The 17,203-nt window shown below is 34.2% G+C and overlaps 1 protein-coding gene and 1 long non-coding RNA gene across 3 annotated transcripts in view; one reads left to right on the top strand and one right to left on the bottom strand.

Annotated features, from left to right (window-relative positions):
- The window catches only part of LOC149791219 (sclerostin domain-containing protein 1-like), a 69,961-nt gene extending 62,423 nt beyond the window's left edge, over positions 1–7,538 (top strand). For both annotated transcript variants that reach the window (XM_089969690.1, XM_089969691.1), the window contains one exon: positions 1,760–7,538. In XM_089969690.1, coding sequence (XP_089825816.1) covers positions 1,760–2,211 — 452 coding nt within the window. In that variant the 3' untranslated portion in view covers positions 2,212–7,538. The remainder of the gene's footprint in view (positions 1–1,759) is intronic.
- LOC149791218 (uncharacterized) overlaps positions 1–17,203 on the bottom strand; it is a 101,091-nt gene that overhangs the window by 25,768 nt on the left and 58,120 nt on the right. The window lies entirely within an intron of this gene.

Below are 17,203 nucleotides of genomic sequence, written 5' to 3'. Positions count from 1 at the left end.
CTCTAGGTGTTGCACAGTGTGTGTGGTGAGTGTTTTCGATGCATGTTATCCTTAATACGTAATGAAATTGTGTGCACCGTATAATTTATATATATCCGGATAATTCTCTACTTTTATATATAATACTGTTTAATTTAAACTTATACTTTCTGATACATCTATAATCTAATAATGTGATTAAAAAGAAATTGACTCTATCTCTATCTGGTATCCATCGCTCTCTCTCTCTCTCTCTCTCTCTCTCTCTCTCTCTCTCTCTCTCTCTCTCTCTCTCTCTCTATATATATATATATATATATATATATATATATATATATATATATATATATATATATATAACTGTCTGTCTGTCGGTCTGTCCGTCTGTAGGTCTGTATGTCTGTTCATCCATCCAACTATCTACCAAGTTAACTTCCTATATACCTACCTGCGTATCTACCTAGTTATCTATCTTAAAAGATTCAGTGAGTCCCTGTTCATTTATATAAAAAAATTATATTTCTACCCAATGTCGCAAGTAAAATCATATTCCAGTGACCCAAGACATATCCTATGAAAAACAATTTGTACATTATACTTGTCCAAAGGGCCAGACTTCAAGTTTCGTATTGCTAAATATACTCACGAAGATAGGCCTGTATAGGTAAAGGTTTATGTTGACATTATGTATTTACAAATATTCTTCTCAGATGTGTATATATAATGTATTCAAGGATATATATATATATATATATATATATATATATATATATATATATATATATATATATATATATATATATATATGGATACGCATACGTAACTATATACGTTTTATTCGCCCTAGGACAAGGACAGGTGTATGCCCCATAAATTTTTAACACTCATTGAAACACAGACACCCTGGTCTGAACCCGTCAAACCGATTAATGGCTTTTTTGGTATATAATACATTGGATATCAGTAAACCCAGAGGGGACAATGGGTTATTTCTTTGTAAAAAAAACAACATATGTATTGGTGAATTTATATGTATAGGAGGCGAATACAGATAGATACTTATTTGTCTGTGATACATATAAAATTATGAATACATTTGTCTACTTGGATATTTCTTGCCTCGCTGACGAGCTGTGTGATCTAGGTCAATTGTCTTTGTCATTAATGCTAATTAGAATAAACGTTGGGGGTAATGGTAAGAAGAAACATTAACCTACACTTGAATATTAAATTTAAATTTACCCACACCATATCTTGCATTCTTTCGCAATTAGTATGTTGTAAACGGCAGGATACCTTATTTTTCAAGCATTAATTCATCTGGGAATTCCACGATTGTAACCTACTCTAGTCTTTCGTCAGGTGATGTATAGTATTGCTGGTATGGCGCCGTTACATATTAATTGATAAACAATGTTACGTTTGAATGAAATACAGAAGCAAGGGTAGATTCTTCACAAATGTTTTTAATCCATAAGCTCACTAGAAAAGGAAAAACATCAGTTTGGAATGCATGCTATTAACAAGTCTGTTCCTCTGTGATAAACACGTAATTCCCTGAAAGAACATTTACATCCCTAACAAGCGTGAATAACATTTCCGCCTTTAAAACTATAATTTGCATTTTGTTCAGTTTTGTTTTTAGGCTATTATTAGATAAATGTAAATATTAATGCTTTTTATTTCCCCAATGTCAGAAAAATGTAAAATATTTACCCCGAACTTGACCATTAGGCACAAAGAAAATTAACAATAGTTCGATGTTTTCTGTATTTTTCAGATAATATCCAGATTGGGTGCAGAGAGTTACGAGCGAAGCGTTATATTTCTGATGGATACTGTACTTCTATTAAACCAATCAGGGAGGTTGTTTGTGCCGGACAGTGTTATCCCATTAAAGAACAAAATCTGCCATGGTGGTCAGAATTCACAAAATATTGGTCCAAAAATAAACTTAAGGAATGGCGATGCGAGGAGGCAGTGACTCGACGTAAGAACGTGCAATTAATTTGTGGGAACGGAGAGGTGCGAACTTATAAGAAAATAAAAGTAGTCAAGTCCTGTAGGTGTAAATTCTATGCTGCTGAACACAATAAGTCTCACAGAAGAGACGGAAAAAGTGGCAACAAACCAAGAACAAGAACGAGACGGAAGGGTAGAAAAGGCCGATCACGAAAAGACAGGATCGGCTTAAGTCAAAATACTAGTTCTGAGACTACTCAGCAAAGTTAAAAAAATATATACACTCAAATATTTGAGTGAAACATGTTTCTAGATCAATAGAGACAAAAGGCCAGCAAAGCAGGCGCTGGCCCTGGAATCAATTGTGGAAAAACATCTACAAATTCACTATGTGAAATTTACCCTTCCAACCATTAGCCAGTGAAACATTTTTGTGTATCGGTGGTGTGCTTCAGGGGTCAACCGTTTCCCCTGTTCTGTTCGTTTAGATGTGTTTCATCGGAAAAAAAACAAACTTCGACGACCATTAGCAACAGGGATTGCGGTTTATTATTGTAGATGTTACAATATTTACATACGATGTTATTTGTTTGTGATAGGCTGTATCTAATTTTATTGTATATTTGTAAAAATGTATAAATGTACATACATCTTAGAAAATGTTGTGCAGGATCGATATAGTTCACAATATAGGCCTGCAGAGTGAATTTGCTACTCTTACTGTAATACATACATTCAAAAGTTAGCATAAATTAATACAGGTGATACAAACATCTGTGTTAAAACAATTTTAATTGCATTGTATGAAATATCTTGCTTGATGCTTAGCTGCTAGTGATTCAATAAAATGGGCAAAAATACAGAGATAAACTGATTTTCTGGGGTTAATTTTTTATTTCAGCGGAATAACTGAAACTTTTCGTCACAATATTGACATTTTAGGTATGTCAATGTACATTTTAACATTTGAGACTCTACATTATATTCACAATCAGCCACAATGTAATGCTACATCGGAAAGAAATTATGGTAAATTTAATTTATTACATTATGAGTACCATAGTTGTTTTGTTCAGTCTGTGAATACACATTAGTATTCAAATAAATTTTAGACGATATTTGTTATTGATACATGTAAGCATTGAGATATAGACACACACAAACACACACACATATATTTATCTGAAAATGAGGTATACTGTCTTCAAAGCAAATCTTTAAAGCATTGTTAGTTAGCAAGTGCTGTTCTATGTTAAAGCTACCAAAAGTCATTTGATACAGTTTTATGGTGTGAATTCGTATATCCATATATATATATATATATATATATATATATATATATATATATATATATATATATATATATATATATATATATGCTATCATCATAGAAATACCCCCCCCCCAAAAAAAAAATGAATAGAATTGAAAATTTGTTGACATAAAATTACAATTCATTCTGCTGACATAATACTGTTAGTGATGAATCTCTTCATCTTTTTCTGACAAACATTGGGTTGGGAAAAACACAGAAAATTGACTAATAAATAATACTTGATAGTTCGCCATCAAGAAAAAAAAACGTTATGGATGTTCAATACATTATCTCATTTTTCCATTCAGGCAAGGCATTACCTAATATTCTTTACCAAAGGTAGCAATATGACATTGTGACCAGATATGTTACAGACGATTTTGGCAGAAAAAAATAAAGTAGTGTAACTTTGGGATTAAATTGCAAAATGTATCGGTAAGGAAGAAAATTAGACCTGGCTTTACACTGTCACTTGTCTGTAACTGGTGTACAATTACAATTCTGTATATAAATCTAGCGCGTGGAATTTTTAAGAAAAATATCATAAATGTTGATAGATCACTAAACTGGTTATACATATATTTTCCATCCCAATATGGCCCTAAGATTGGTTGTTTTTGTTGGAGACCAACCTGCTTATTCATCTTGAATCCATATTCAGGTGTAAACAAATGTGTCTGGATTTTTATCATTGAATCAAATTACGGTAGAGCTTACATTCCAATAACTACTGTACACCAAATCTGAAGGAATTATAGCGTTGCAAAAAAAAAACAAAAAAAAAAAACGTAAATTCAAAATAGTGATTCATTTCTACACGTTGGTTTCGAGAATTTAAGCAAAATTAGATTTTAGAACTATTGACTTTAAACAAGACTAGATTATAGACGCATTGACTTATTAGGCTCTAGACCCATTGGCTTTAAACAAGACTTGATTCTACACTCACTGACTTTAAACAAAATTAGATTCTAGACACATTGACTTTAAACAAGTCTCTGATTATAGACCCATTGACTTTAAACAGGACATGATTCTAGACCCATTGAATTTAAACAAGACTTGATTCTAGACCCATTGATTTTAAACAAGACTTGATTCTAGACCCATTGAATTTAAACAAGACTTGATTCTAGACCCATTGAATTTAAACAAGACTTGATTCTAGACCCATTGACTTTAAACAAGACTTGATTCTAGACCCACTGAATTTAAACAAGACTTGATTCTAGACCCATTGATTTTAAACAAAATTAGATTCTAGATCCATTGACTTTAAACAAGACTGGACTCTAGACCCATTGACTTTAAACAAGACTGGACTCTAGACCCATTGACTTTAAACAAGACTTGATTCAAGACCCATTTACTTTAAACAAGACTTGGTTCTAGACTCATTGACTTTAAACAAGACTTGATTCTAGACCCATTGACTTTAAACAAGACTTGATTCTAGATCCATTAGCATTAAAAAATACTAGATTCTGGACACATCGACTTTCAACAAGACTTGATTCAAGACCCATTGACTTTAAACAAGACTTGATTCTAGACCCATTGACTTTAAACAAGACTTGATTATAGACCCATTGACTTTAAACAAGACTTGATTCTAGACCCATTGACTTTAAACAAGACTTGATTCTAGACCCATTGAATTTAAACAAGACTTGATTCTAGACCCATTGATTTTAAACAAAATTAGATTCTAGACCCATTGACTTTAAACAAGACTTGACTCTAGACCCATTGACTTTAAACAAGACTGGACTCTAGACCCATTGACTTTAAACAAGACTTGATTTAAGACCCCTTGACTTTAAACAAGACTGAACTCTAGACCCATTGACTTTAAACAAGACTTGATTCAAGACCCATTTACTTTAAACAAGACTTGATTCTAGACCCATTGACTTTAAACAAGACTTGCTTCTAGACCCATTGACTTTAAACAAGACTTGATTCTAGATCCATTAACATTAAAAAATACTAGATTCTGGAAACATCGACTTTAAACAAGACTTGATTTTAGATCCATTGACTTTAAACAAAATTAGATTCTAGACCCATTGACTTTAAAGAGTAAATATTAGGACACTGCAACTCAGGGTATTCAAACTTATTAAAGCAAAATATCACGGAGGTGTAAAGACTGACTTCAAAACGTGACATTTTATCAGGAATTCACATTGCGAATACGTCATTTATACATAAATAACATTATGAACTGTCTCATCATTTTTCCGTACATTATAATGCTTGTAAATGTGATTTTATATGATCATATCTCTGTGTTTCGTTTCTGAAATTCGAAACTCTTCTGGTAGCCATAACACACTTCCCATGTGAAAGGCATATCAGCAAACATTATTGTTGTTTGTATTTTTTGCATTATGTTTCGTTCAGTTAGGATTGACATGCGATTTCATTTTTGATCGGTCTACAAATATTTTTTGTTTGTCTCTTTTTAAGACACATACACTGTATTTACTGCAATATAAATCAGACTCATCGCCAGACTGCACAGAGCCAGACCGGCTGTTCCATAATGCGCTGGCATATCTCGTTCCATGCATTTCGTTAGGATTAATCAGTACAACAAACGAGTTAGACCTTGATCTGCTGACACATTAGGTGATGGTAGATTAGGGTATGTTGTTGTTTGCAAATGTACCCGTCTTATGTGTGAGTACACGACGGAACACATTTATAAGTACTGTTAGAACAATGAAATTATTTAAGTTTTTACGAGAACATTTCAATCGTAATTGTACAATTTCAGTATCTGCAACATATAGATGAATATGACAATATATAAATCCCCATATATGTAACAGATTTAATTGAGTTTTCCTTTTATTCTCGGATTCTATCATAAACACATGTACCTATCAATTATATAGTTTAAATTCTTGCATACGTATTGTAAGTTATGTGAAGAATTGTAAACATTATTCAACAAGCAAATGCAAATTGCAGGTGGCAATGGGAAACCTTATGATCTTGGACTTTATTACTTGTGCAGAAATTTGCAATAGTTTAATATTATCCGTTGAAGGAGAAATAATACTGATTTTAAATTGTAAGTAGATTCTTCAGAAAGACCTGGTCATACGAAAGTTTCATGACGCGTTATCAATAACCCAAACTATTAATCTAATGTATCATAGCTCGATATCAACAACCCAAACGATTAATCTAATGTATCATAGCTCGATATCAACAACCCAAACGATTAATCTAATGTATCATAGCTCGATATCAACAACCCAAACGATTAATCTAATGTATCATAGCTCGATATCAACAACCCAAACAATTAATCTAATGTATCGTAGCTCGATATCAACAAACCAGATGATTATTCGAATGCCGCATAGCTCGATATCAACAAACCAGATGATTATTCGAATGCCGCATAGCTCGATATCAACAACCAAGATGACTAATCGCGTAAAAATGTACTTTTATTTATTTATTAATCTTCTGTATCTATGGACCTTTAATATAATCGTCACTATATATATACGACTTGTATGCATTGATTAAGTCATGAACAATGCGATAATCATCTCATTATCAAATATTTAAATAATATTTTAGAAGGAACGTCTGTATCAATTGCATGCAAAATGAAGAAATCAAGTAAGTAGTTGTGGAACTTCTACTAAACAAAGACTGGTTTACCACTGATATAAAGTTTCTTGTAAAGGTGCTTACGTTATCTATTATTCATTACTGTACCATTCGTCAAAACGTCCACTATTATACAATATTCACTGTTGCTGTCGGACGCTATCCTACATAATTTACTAGTTAGTAAATCTACCCAAACATACTTTGTTATTGCATAGACAGCAAAACCTAACTGATCGTAGATAAAAAGGAATGTTCAGTGACATAGCCAGGAAAGTCTTGACATGTTTTCACCTTAGTATCTAACTGACATGATTCAGTTTTGTACAGGAAGATCATTTTTCTTATATAAGCATGCGACTATTTTGATAGTTATTGTTTCATCATTAATTAATTACAGTTATCATTATTGTTGTGGTCTTATTGTCATTTCAGCTCCATTTGTCAATGTAAGTTCAGTACAATTAAACGCTGTCAATATTGTACGTGAACCAATGCGCATTTCCATGTCTACCTTGTAAAATTTTGTCGATGTCAGTTCAGTACAGTTAAACGCTGTCAGTATTGTACGTGAACCAATGCGCATTTCCATGTCTACCTTGTAAACATTTGTACTAACATGTAAATAAATACACAGATAAATATAGCCAGTCTTCATGAATCTGCTTTTTTCAACATTGTTATTTTAAAAACCTTATCAATATAGGAATCTAATTCACATTCCATTGATGTAACACATTTAATTTTTCTGACTTTCCTTCAAGGATTTCCTTTAGCTCCAACAAAACAATGCCACTCACACATGCGCAAGCAATTGGTAGTAAAATTCTTACAAACTAGTATCCTAATACTGAGGACTATCAATAGACGCGTTGTGTTGGAATATTTACTGAAGACTATCAATAGAGGCGTTGTGTTGGAATATTTACTGAGGACTATCAATAGAGGCGTTGTGTTGGAATATTTACTGAGGACTATCAATAGAGGCGTTGTGTTGGAATATTTACATCAAAGGGTTTATGTAAGATATTATTTGCTGTATACAAAAATTACAAATTTGAATGTAGAGGTGTATGGTATCGCTGTTACTAATATCTAATATCTAACAACTGCATTTATAGTATGTAACGGAAAGATAAAATATTTCAACCACTATATCCGAAAAGTCGTCTGTAGAAAATGAGACTAGAACGAACATGCCATGTTCCTTATCAACAATCAATTTAATAATGTTACGTCTGATACATCACGCAGTTAAGAGTAAGATCGTGTGAAAATGCAGTATACGTGTGGAATCAAAACGATATAAAGTCGTGATAAAGACGATGACAAAAAAAGTGTCATCACGGATTACATATCACACCTATAAGAAGGTTATCCGTTGTAAGCAGTAATTATCATGCAGAACATAAATTACGTTAAAAAAGAATTTGACAACGAAATGTGGGTCTCTTTTTAAAGCAAAGATTGTTCTGCAATATTTTGTCTTTACATTTAAATTGCAATGGTTTTGCGATTTATAATTTTATCTTCTAATCAGTTTTGCTCTGAGATACCGTTAAACTCTACAGGTCCGTATATACAGATAAACATACAAGCTCGCATATTTGTGGAGGTAGTAATGAGTTGGTAAGAACTGAAAATGAATGTTGGTTTAGTATTACTTAATAAATAACCAATGTCTGTGAAGCGTTAATTATGGGTCACAGTGACCAGCTATTGAAACAAGACGTACTTAGTACTTAGCACGTTTCTTGTTTCGAGATATGTCATTATTAAACAGAAAATAAGACATAAACAACCCTTGTAGTCAAAACAGAGCTTTAGAAATAAACTTAAAACAAAATCTTTAACCAAAGTCAGCGAAACGTGGAAATGGTCATTTAGATGATAACGCTGTCGTACTCATCGAAATACATCTTTTCACAAAGTGCCATGTATACAGCGCGCAATAGCATGAGCTAAACGGAACAGTCTAACCTAGAATGTACAATTAATGTACACGTGTGTATACAGGTAACGCCATCAGCCCCCCCCCCCCCCATGGGTTTTGGAGCTAATGAATTTAGTGAGATTGGACATAAGAAAATATGATTTTGTTTGTGCGCTCGTTGACGTCAATGATAGTTATATACTTTTCCTCTCTTTCGAGCTTCGAACACAATAATTTATCGTCATACAAAAGATCAGGAAGTGCTACCGTCTTGTTTTTTAACAGTAAGAAAGGTTTTGATTTTTCCAAACTTGCTTCAAGATAACATTTGTCAGTCAATCAACAATTTAACCATCTATTTAAACAAATTTCTGTTGTTGCCTGTGGCAAACATAGATATATTGAAATAATTCTTGATTAATTGTATAATTAATATTACCGTCTATTCTTCTACTAGTTACATTGCGGTCAATTTTTTTTTTTAAATTCGTTCAAAATACATACATTATAGCAGAATTCTTGTGTCTTCGAAGTATAACATAAAATAATGGTTGTTTCATCGTAGCAATTTCTTATTTTATTTTGAAAGCGCACCTGTCTCTTGTCTTCATATTTTGTGTGATTGTCCTTCGCCATAACATATGAATCCGGTGTACATAATTAAAATGTATTTATTTTTTCTTTGGAAATTTCATGTTAACGTTGCTATGAGTTCGTATTATCGACACCCTCTTCTGAAACACAGCACAAGCTCACTTACTACACTTCACCATTTATCTTTCGGAATTATTGAATCTATTATCTACAAATGTATCTTACACGGTAATCGGACGCTTATACAGATTTCTCAACACGTAAAGTATAGGTCTTTTCTGCGTGTGTAGAAGCAAATAAATTTAAATTTGTCATTGAAATCCCTAATTTAGTGTCCGTTTTTGACTGACAATTACCAGTCTTGTTACGTATGACTGGTGGCTTACCTTCAGTACATGGAACAACTTCGTGTCACCCTAAGCCAAAATCTAAATATTAGCTATTCGTATGAGCTTTCCATGGGAAAAAGGATAATAAGCACACATTGTGTAAAGAATCCGACGTACCTACAATGGCAGCATTGACACCCGGGAAAATACTAAGAGGAGTTTTGCTCATTGACATGTTAAATGAAGTGTTACTACAGAAGGAACGTTATAATTTGATTCACGATAATTATGATTCTACTGATGTGGAAAGGCAAATCGATAAATATCAACCACTGAATATCTACTTACATCTAAGCAAGCCGATCAATATCAACCGTTGACTATCTACTTACATCTAAGCAAACTGAAAATATCAACCTCTAACAATCTACTTACATCTAAGCTAGCCGATAAATATCAACCACTGACAATCCACTTACATCTAAGCAAGCCGATAAATTTCAGCCACTGACAATTTCAATTCTTATCTAAGCAAGCCGATAAATATCTACCGTTAACTATCTACTTACATCTAAGCAATTCGATAAATATAAACCACTGACAATCCACTTCCATCTAAGCAAGCCGATAGTTATCAACCGTTGACTATCTACTTATATCTAAGCAAGCCGATAAATATAAAAAAACTAACAATCTAGTTACATCTAAGCATGCCGATAAATATCAACCGTTGACAATCTACTTATATCTAAGCAAGCCGATAAATATAAAAAACTAACAATCTAGTTACATCTAAGCATGCCGATAAATATCAACCGTTGACAATCTACATACATCTAAGCAAGCTGATAAATATAAACCACTGACAATCTACTTAAATCAAAGCAATCCGGTCAATATCAACCACTATATACTTACATCTAAGCAAGCCGATAAATATAAACCACTGACATCCTGCTTACATCTAAGCAAATCGATAAATATCAACCACTAACTATCTACTTAAATCTAAGCAAGCCGATGAATATCAACTACTATCTACTTAAATCTAAGCAAGCCGATAAATATCAACCACTAATACTTACATCTAAGCAAGCCGATAAATATCAACCGTTGACTATCTACTTACATCTAAGCAAGCCGATAAATATCAATCGTTGACTATCTACTTACATCTAAGCAAGCCGATAAATATCAATCGTTGAGTATGTACTTACATCTAAGAAAGCCGATAAATATCAATCGTTGATTATCTACTTACATCTAGGCAGTATGTAACCTCCGACAACGTACTTAACTTACTTCATTGCCTTGTTCACGAACTGGGCCAACTAACTCAACATTTAGAAGACTTTAGCAAAATTCATATCAAGGATTTTGCGCAAGAAAATCCCCTCACATGTGCTTGCAGCCTACTTCTAAAATGATACAGTAAAACCGTTGGTGGTCAACGTTGTAAAATGCACACGCATACATGTGGGCGCATGTATTTGTGTGTGTGACAAATTTTGGATAACTACTAGAGAAATGGCAAAATATAATATCCGTACGGAGTCCTTTCGTCTTTTAGCTTTCTCCCAGATGTAATCTCCACTGCATCCCCCTCCAACCCCCTTCAACAAACAATAAGAACAAAGATATTAATGTATTTATATAACAATGTAATGTGGTTGAAAGAAATACTACTACTACTACTAATAACAATAATGATGATGATGATGACAATAAATGTATGTCAGTAGTGGAGCGTGACACCGAGCAATCTGATTGGAAAGAAACCGACTCATGGTGTGATAACCAGGGCACGAATGGACTGCAGTTTAACCTATAAATCCAATCTACAATGGGTTTGCATCTTTAACATCAAAGATTTTTTTTTATGGCAACGTTCTTTGCCAGTTAGTCTGTAATTTGCTCACTGGAAAGCATTTCCTTTAGACTGACTACAGAATCCGACTGAAGTGAAACGGTTCACGAGTTTTGTGGTGACCTTGTTTCTTGTATGGCTTTAGGAATTATTCATTGTCTTCCTACAGGAAACTGTCTCGCCAACATATTGGACGGTACAAATCTTGTACATCGGGAAGTAAATGACGTTTGTATTAACATGTCCAAAACCTTTGGTTGATATTATACTTAACTCTTGCTGGTGAACTTTTGCAAGTGCTAGTTTCGGCATTTGCTTACATATTAGACAACGTCTACCTTTACACAAGTATGTTCCTGCGTTGCTTCTGTTCTCTTGTTTGCATTCAACTGCGCAGGCACAAGGTGGTTTTTGTTTAAAACGTTTTGTGGTCATCGGTAAGCGACCATAGAGGGTTCTTTGAAGACCGTCCTTAGATGTACAGATGAGTTATTAATATTAGTGTATGCAGACAATTTGCCCTATGTTTGAAACATCTACTCTGACAATTATTTTAAGGCCGTTGGCAGTCTTAACTTTGTATCTGAGGAGACTGCTTCGGTCAATGACCTAGGCCTTCCATACAGGCATATTTATAGCTTACATGTGTATACAAGTCACTTGTGTATGAAGGTGGCTTTCTGGCAGTCGCACCGGCTACCACTTTAGACAGATTAAACTGTATTTTATAAACGTGAATAAAAACATCCACACTGACACATTGTTTGTTCTTTTAGTTATATAACGGGCTATGCGCAAATCTCTGTTCATTCATTCCGTGAAATAAATTTGACTTATCGACCTGAAGAAAAAGGATGGGTGTTTTCTTAGATATCCCGCCAACCCGTATCTATCTATGGGTCTGATAAATTAAATTTCAGTATTAGAAGTGTTGCATGAAACGTTTTCCTTTACTTATGTTCTTGGGATTTCTTGTCCCTTTATATAGTCTTTCACCAAAGACAGAAGAAATAACCTGGCACATAATCAGCATTCCAACAGTAGAACTTGTAATGAAATTTAACTCCTTTAATCAAATGAAAGGTGTTGATAATAAAGATTTAACTTTAACATCCCAAAGCTTCACATAGCCCGCAGATAGGTTTGTCTCAAAGCTTCACATAGCCAACATATTATTTGTCCAAAAGCTTCACATAACCAGCAGATAGACTTGACCCAAAGCTTCAGATAGCCAGCAGATAGGTTTGTCCCAAAGCTTCACATAGCCAACATATAGGTTTGTCCCAAAGCTTCACATAGCCAACAGATAGGTTTGTCCCAAAGCTTCACATAGCCAGCAGATAGGTTTGTCCCAAAGCTTCACATAACCAGCAGATAGGTTTGTCCCAAAGCTTCACATAACCAGCAGATAGGTTTGTCCCAAAGCTTCACATAGCCAGCAGATAGGTTTGTCCCAAAGCTTCACATAGCCAACAGATAGGTTTGTCCCAAAGCTTCACATAACCAGCAGATAGGTTTGTCCCAAAGCTTCACATAGCCAGCAGATAGGTTTGTCCCAAAGCTTCACATAGCCAACAGATAGGTTTGTCCCAAAGCTTCACATAACCAGCAGATAGGTTTGTCCCAAAGCTTCACATAGCCAGCAGATAGGTTTGTCCCAAAGCTTCAGATAGCCAGCAGATAGGTTTGTCCCAAAGCTTCACATAGCCAACAGATAGGTTTGTCCCAAAGCTTCACATAACCAGCAGATAGGTTTGTCCCAAAGCTTCACATAGCCAGCAGATAGGTTTGTCCCAAAGCTTCACATAGTCAACAGATAGGTTTGTCCCAAAGCTTCACATAGCCAACAGATACGTTTGTCCCAAAGCTTCAGATAGCCAGCAGATAGGTTTGTCCCAAAGCTTCACATAGCCAGCAGATAGGTTTGTCCCAAAGCTTCAGATAGCCAGCAGATAGGTTTGTCCCAAAGCTTCACATAGCCAACAGATAGGTTTGTCCCAAAGCTTCACATAACCAGCAGATAGGTTTGTCCCAAAGCTTCACATAACCAGCAGATAGGTTTATGGCCATACACGATCGGTGATAATTCACCCTACAGAGAAAGATCAAACCCCTTGGCAACTTGTTTGAACCTTATGATAACATGTTTAATGGGCCAGTTTATTAAAATTTTCATAGCGTATTAGGACATAATATGTTTTACATCGTTTATCTTTAAACTTCCTTTCATTATTATAATTTAACGTTTCAGATCATTCGTTTTACCCCTCGTCCCGACAGGATTCTGTGTAATATGAATGATATTACAGATTGTACAGAGCAGAAAAAATGGAATTCAACTTCATTTTCCCTTGTCTCTGTTGATCTGTTTGCCTGCCTTTCTGTCTATTTACCAGTTCATCTGACTTTATATTTGTTTGTAATTTGTCTTTATTATGCCTATGTACCAAGGATTGTGATACAAGTAGGTCACAATGACACTTATAATTTGGTGTCATAATTTTACGGATGAGGTACCAGAAGCAATATGCATCCTTAAGCTTTAGATATCCATTTGATGCTGCCAAGGGACAAGAGCATTTGATTAACCAAGCGATTTTTAATGTAAATTATTGGCCTTTGGCAGTTCTCAAATAAGGCTGTATGATCGTCTTCCCTTGAACTCATCTTAAAAATATGCATGAAGCAAACAGTTTATCTTGCTTCTATTACCTCTTACTGCAGTTTGTGTGTTATGTAATGCACCAAAATTCTCAGACGCACGCAATGCATGAGTTATAATGGACTCAACACTCATATTCGCATGTATATCTCATAACACACACCTTAATGAATCATTCATTATTGGAATGGAAAAGTTCCGCGACCCCATTTAATGTGCTTTTTCTGGAAGAATAGGTTCCAGTCCACCCATGATATTGACTTCCGTATTTAACTTGGCTACAACATTTTCAGTCTGGCTCGTTCTAGACGACGTTCCTTTGGGAAGCAGCTGTTTATACTGTTCCTTCAATACATTAATTTGAAGACTTATAACAGGGTCATTTTTTCCAGTCAAACACTGATATACGTATTTCGAGTTCTTTATCGCATCATAATCGGGATCCAGCATTCCAAGTGCATATTCTGGATTCCACCGAGGTACTAGCGATTCCACTGATGTACTAGCGATTCCACCGAGGTTCTAAAGATTCTGCCAGATTGGAACGCAACCATTTCATGATTGGAATCTCTCCCTTTGTAAAAAATATTTTCTTTCAATAGAACAAAAACAAATAAAAAGTCTTCATTTAAAGTGAACGAATGTCATGTTAAAGTAAATAAACATGAAATGTGTTCACATCTATTCCAGACATTACCCTTAATGGTAATCACATTAGCAAATAACGATATCAAACATACACTTTAAAATCGCGATATTAGAAATGTGTTTGTGCGTGTGTATGTTTCTATGTGTGTGTTTCTGTGTAGTAATGTGTGTGTGTGTTTCTGTGTGCGTGTGTGTGTTTATATGGGGGTTTTTCTGTGTGTGTGCGTGTGTGTGTTTATTTGTATGTATTTCTCTGTGTGTGCGTTTATGTTTCTATGTGTTTGTTTATCTGTGTGTGTGTGTGTGTGTGTGTGTGTCCTGATGAGATCCACCCTTTACTACCTGATGCTGGCGACACTTATGATACATTTTCAACAACTCGCTTTAAGCTTTATATTTTTTCAGTAACGCGGAAGCAGGCTGTTCATAAAGAAGAGGATAATACATGTTCCCTCAAGTTGCAGACTAATTTCTCTACTGTGTGGGCAAAATCTTCGAAAATGTCTCGTCAAATATTTGTGTAACTATGATGCAGCCAACAACATAATTCTCCATCTGGGGCTTGGATACACCCAAAATGATAAGGTGGATTTATCGTTGTGTGACATACATACCTTTCTAATGCAGATCATTTCAAGTGATAGTTTGTGATATGCATATTACTCTTTTTAAGGCAAATAAATTTAAGTAATATTTTGTTTCATACATACATTTCTAAGGCAAATCAGTTAAAGTGATGTTGTGTGATACTCATTAAAGGCTTTAATAAAGTCTGGCATAAAGGTTTAATTTTTAAACTAATAAATACTAGAATATATGATAGGCAATTTAAATGGTTTAAAATTATTTTGGAAAATATGACGTAGAAGGTGTTATATAAAAAAGACCTTTCATTACAGGTTTGCCACAATGAACTATGCTTAGACCACTTCTATTCCTAATTTAAATTAACGATATTGTCACTGATACTCAGTCCAGCTAAAGAATAACTGATCAAAGATCAATATAAAATAATATTTTTGGGCCGTTCTCTGAAACCCTAATTTTGTATGTACATAAAAAGGAAATAACTACAAAAGCTTGGGTAAGGTTGGATGTATTACTTTCAAAGTCAAAGCAGGTGGAAAAGCATTAGAGCTGCATTATTTCACTTTGATGCAGACTCTTTTTGGAATACGAAGGTGTAACTCTGGATAACGTCAATAGCATGAGAAAATTGTAGTATAAGAAAATAAAAACTACACAGGTTGAATTGTTTGTGGGCAATACAATATACGCCTTATGCTAGATATTCGAAAGAACCCGTCGTATACTCTTTTTACTTATTCTTAAACAGGCGTCTAGTAAAAGGTCTCTGGCTATTAATATAACCGTAAAAGATTAGCACAAATTCTACAAACAAACTTTTGACTAAATTGTACCTCATCTGTCCAATAACCACTTGTCATCTAACAATAGCCATGTATGCGTTGAAGCAATAACGGCAAATCATTTCTTTCACACTGTACAAAGTAATGTATTATAATAAATCTTGCCTCTGTCTGCGCAGGTTCGAGTCTCAGATTCGGCCAATGTGGGTATGTGAGAAAGCTTGCCAGTAGCTTCTCGTGGGTCGGTGGTTCTTTCCGGGGGTTTTCCGGGTTCTTCCTCCACCATTAATACTGGCCGCCATGTACAGCCCATCGTGTGCTGAAAAATGGCGTTAAAACCCACAACAACAACAAATAAATCTTGCAATAGGAATGTTTTCTTATAATTTAGCCATAAAATTGCTATAATGGGTAATCCACTGCAATCTCTTAAGGTCAACGATGAGATTTTTAAAGCAGTCCAGATGTTCTTTATAATGGTAAATTTGAGATTTGTTTGGTCTCCATTTTATGTATTCGCATTTCCGTGATATATTTATTGGATGTAATTAGTTAATACGTGTATACCATTTAGTCGAAAGCAATGGTACTTTACACATCTCACAACATTTTAGTAGTTAGTCTTTTAGTATACGGCAACGTGTTTCGAGGGTCCGTACTTTTTACTTTCCTGCTAATGTAGTACACTGTTATATATATATATATATATATATATATATATATATATATATATATATATATATATATATATATATATATATATATATATATATATATATATATATATATATCTTTCTAATTGACTTGTATCCATATTTGTAATCCTCTTTTAATTTTCCTTCATTATTCACATCAGTCATAATAACCAATTAAAGACGATTTCCAATGAGTAGAGAGCTCCAGAGAAG

Source organism: Sinohyriopsis cumingii, chromosome 9 (assembly GCF_028554795.1).
Source record: "Sinohyriopsis cumingii isolate HCF-2022 chromosome 9, ASM2855479v2, whole genome shotgun sequence".
In the NCBI taxonomy this organism is placed as follows: domain Eukaryota; kingdom Metazoa; phylum Mollusca; class Bivalvia; order Unionida; family Unionidae; genus Sinohyriopsis; species Sinohyriopsis cumingii.
The sequence above is the reverse complement of the archived record's forward strand: the minus strand, read 5'-3'. Positions and strand labels throughout refer to the sequence as shown.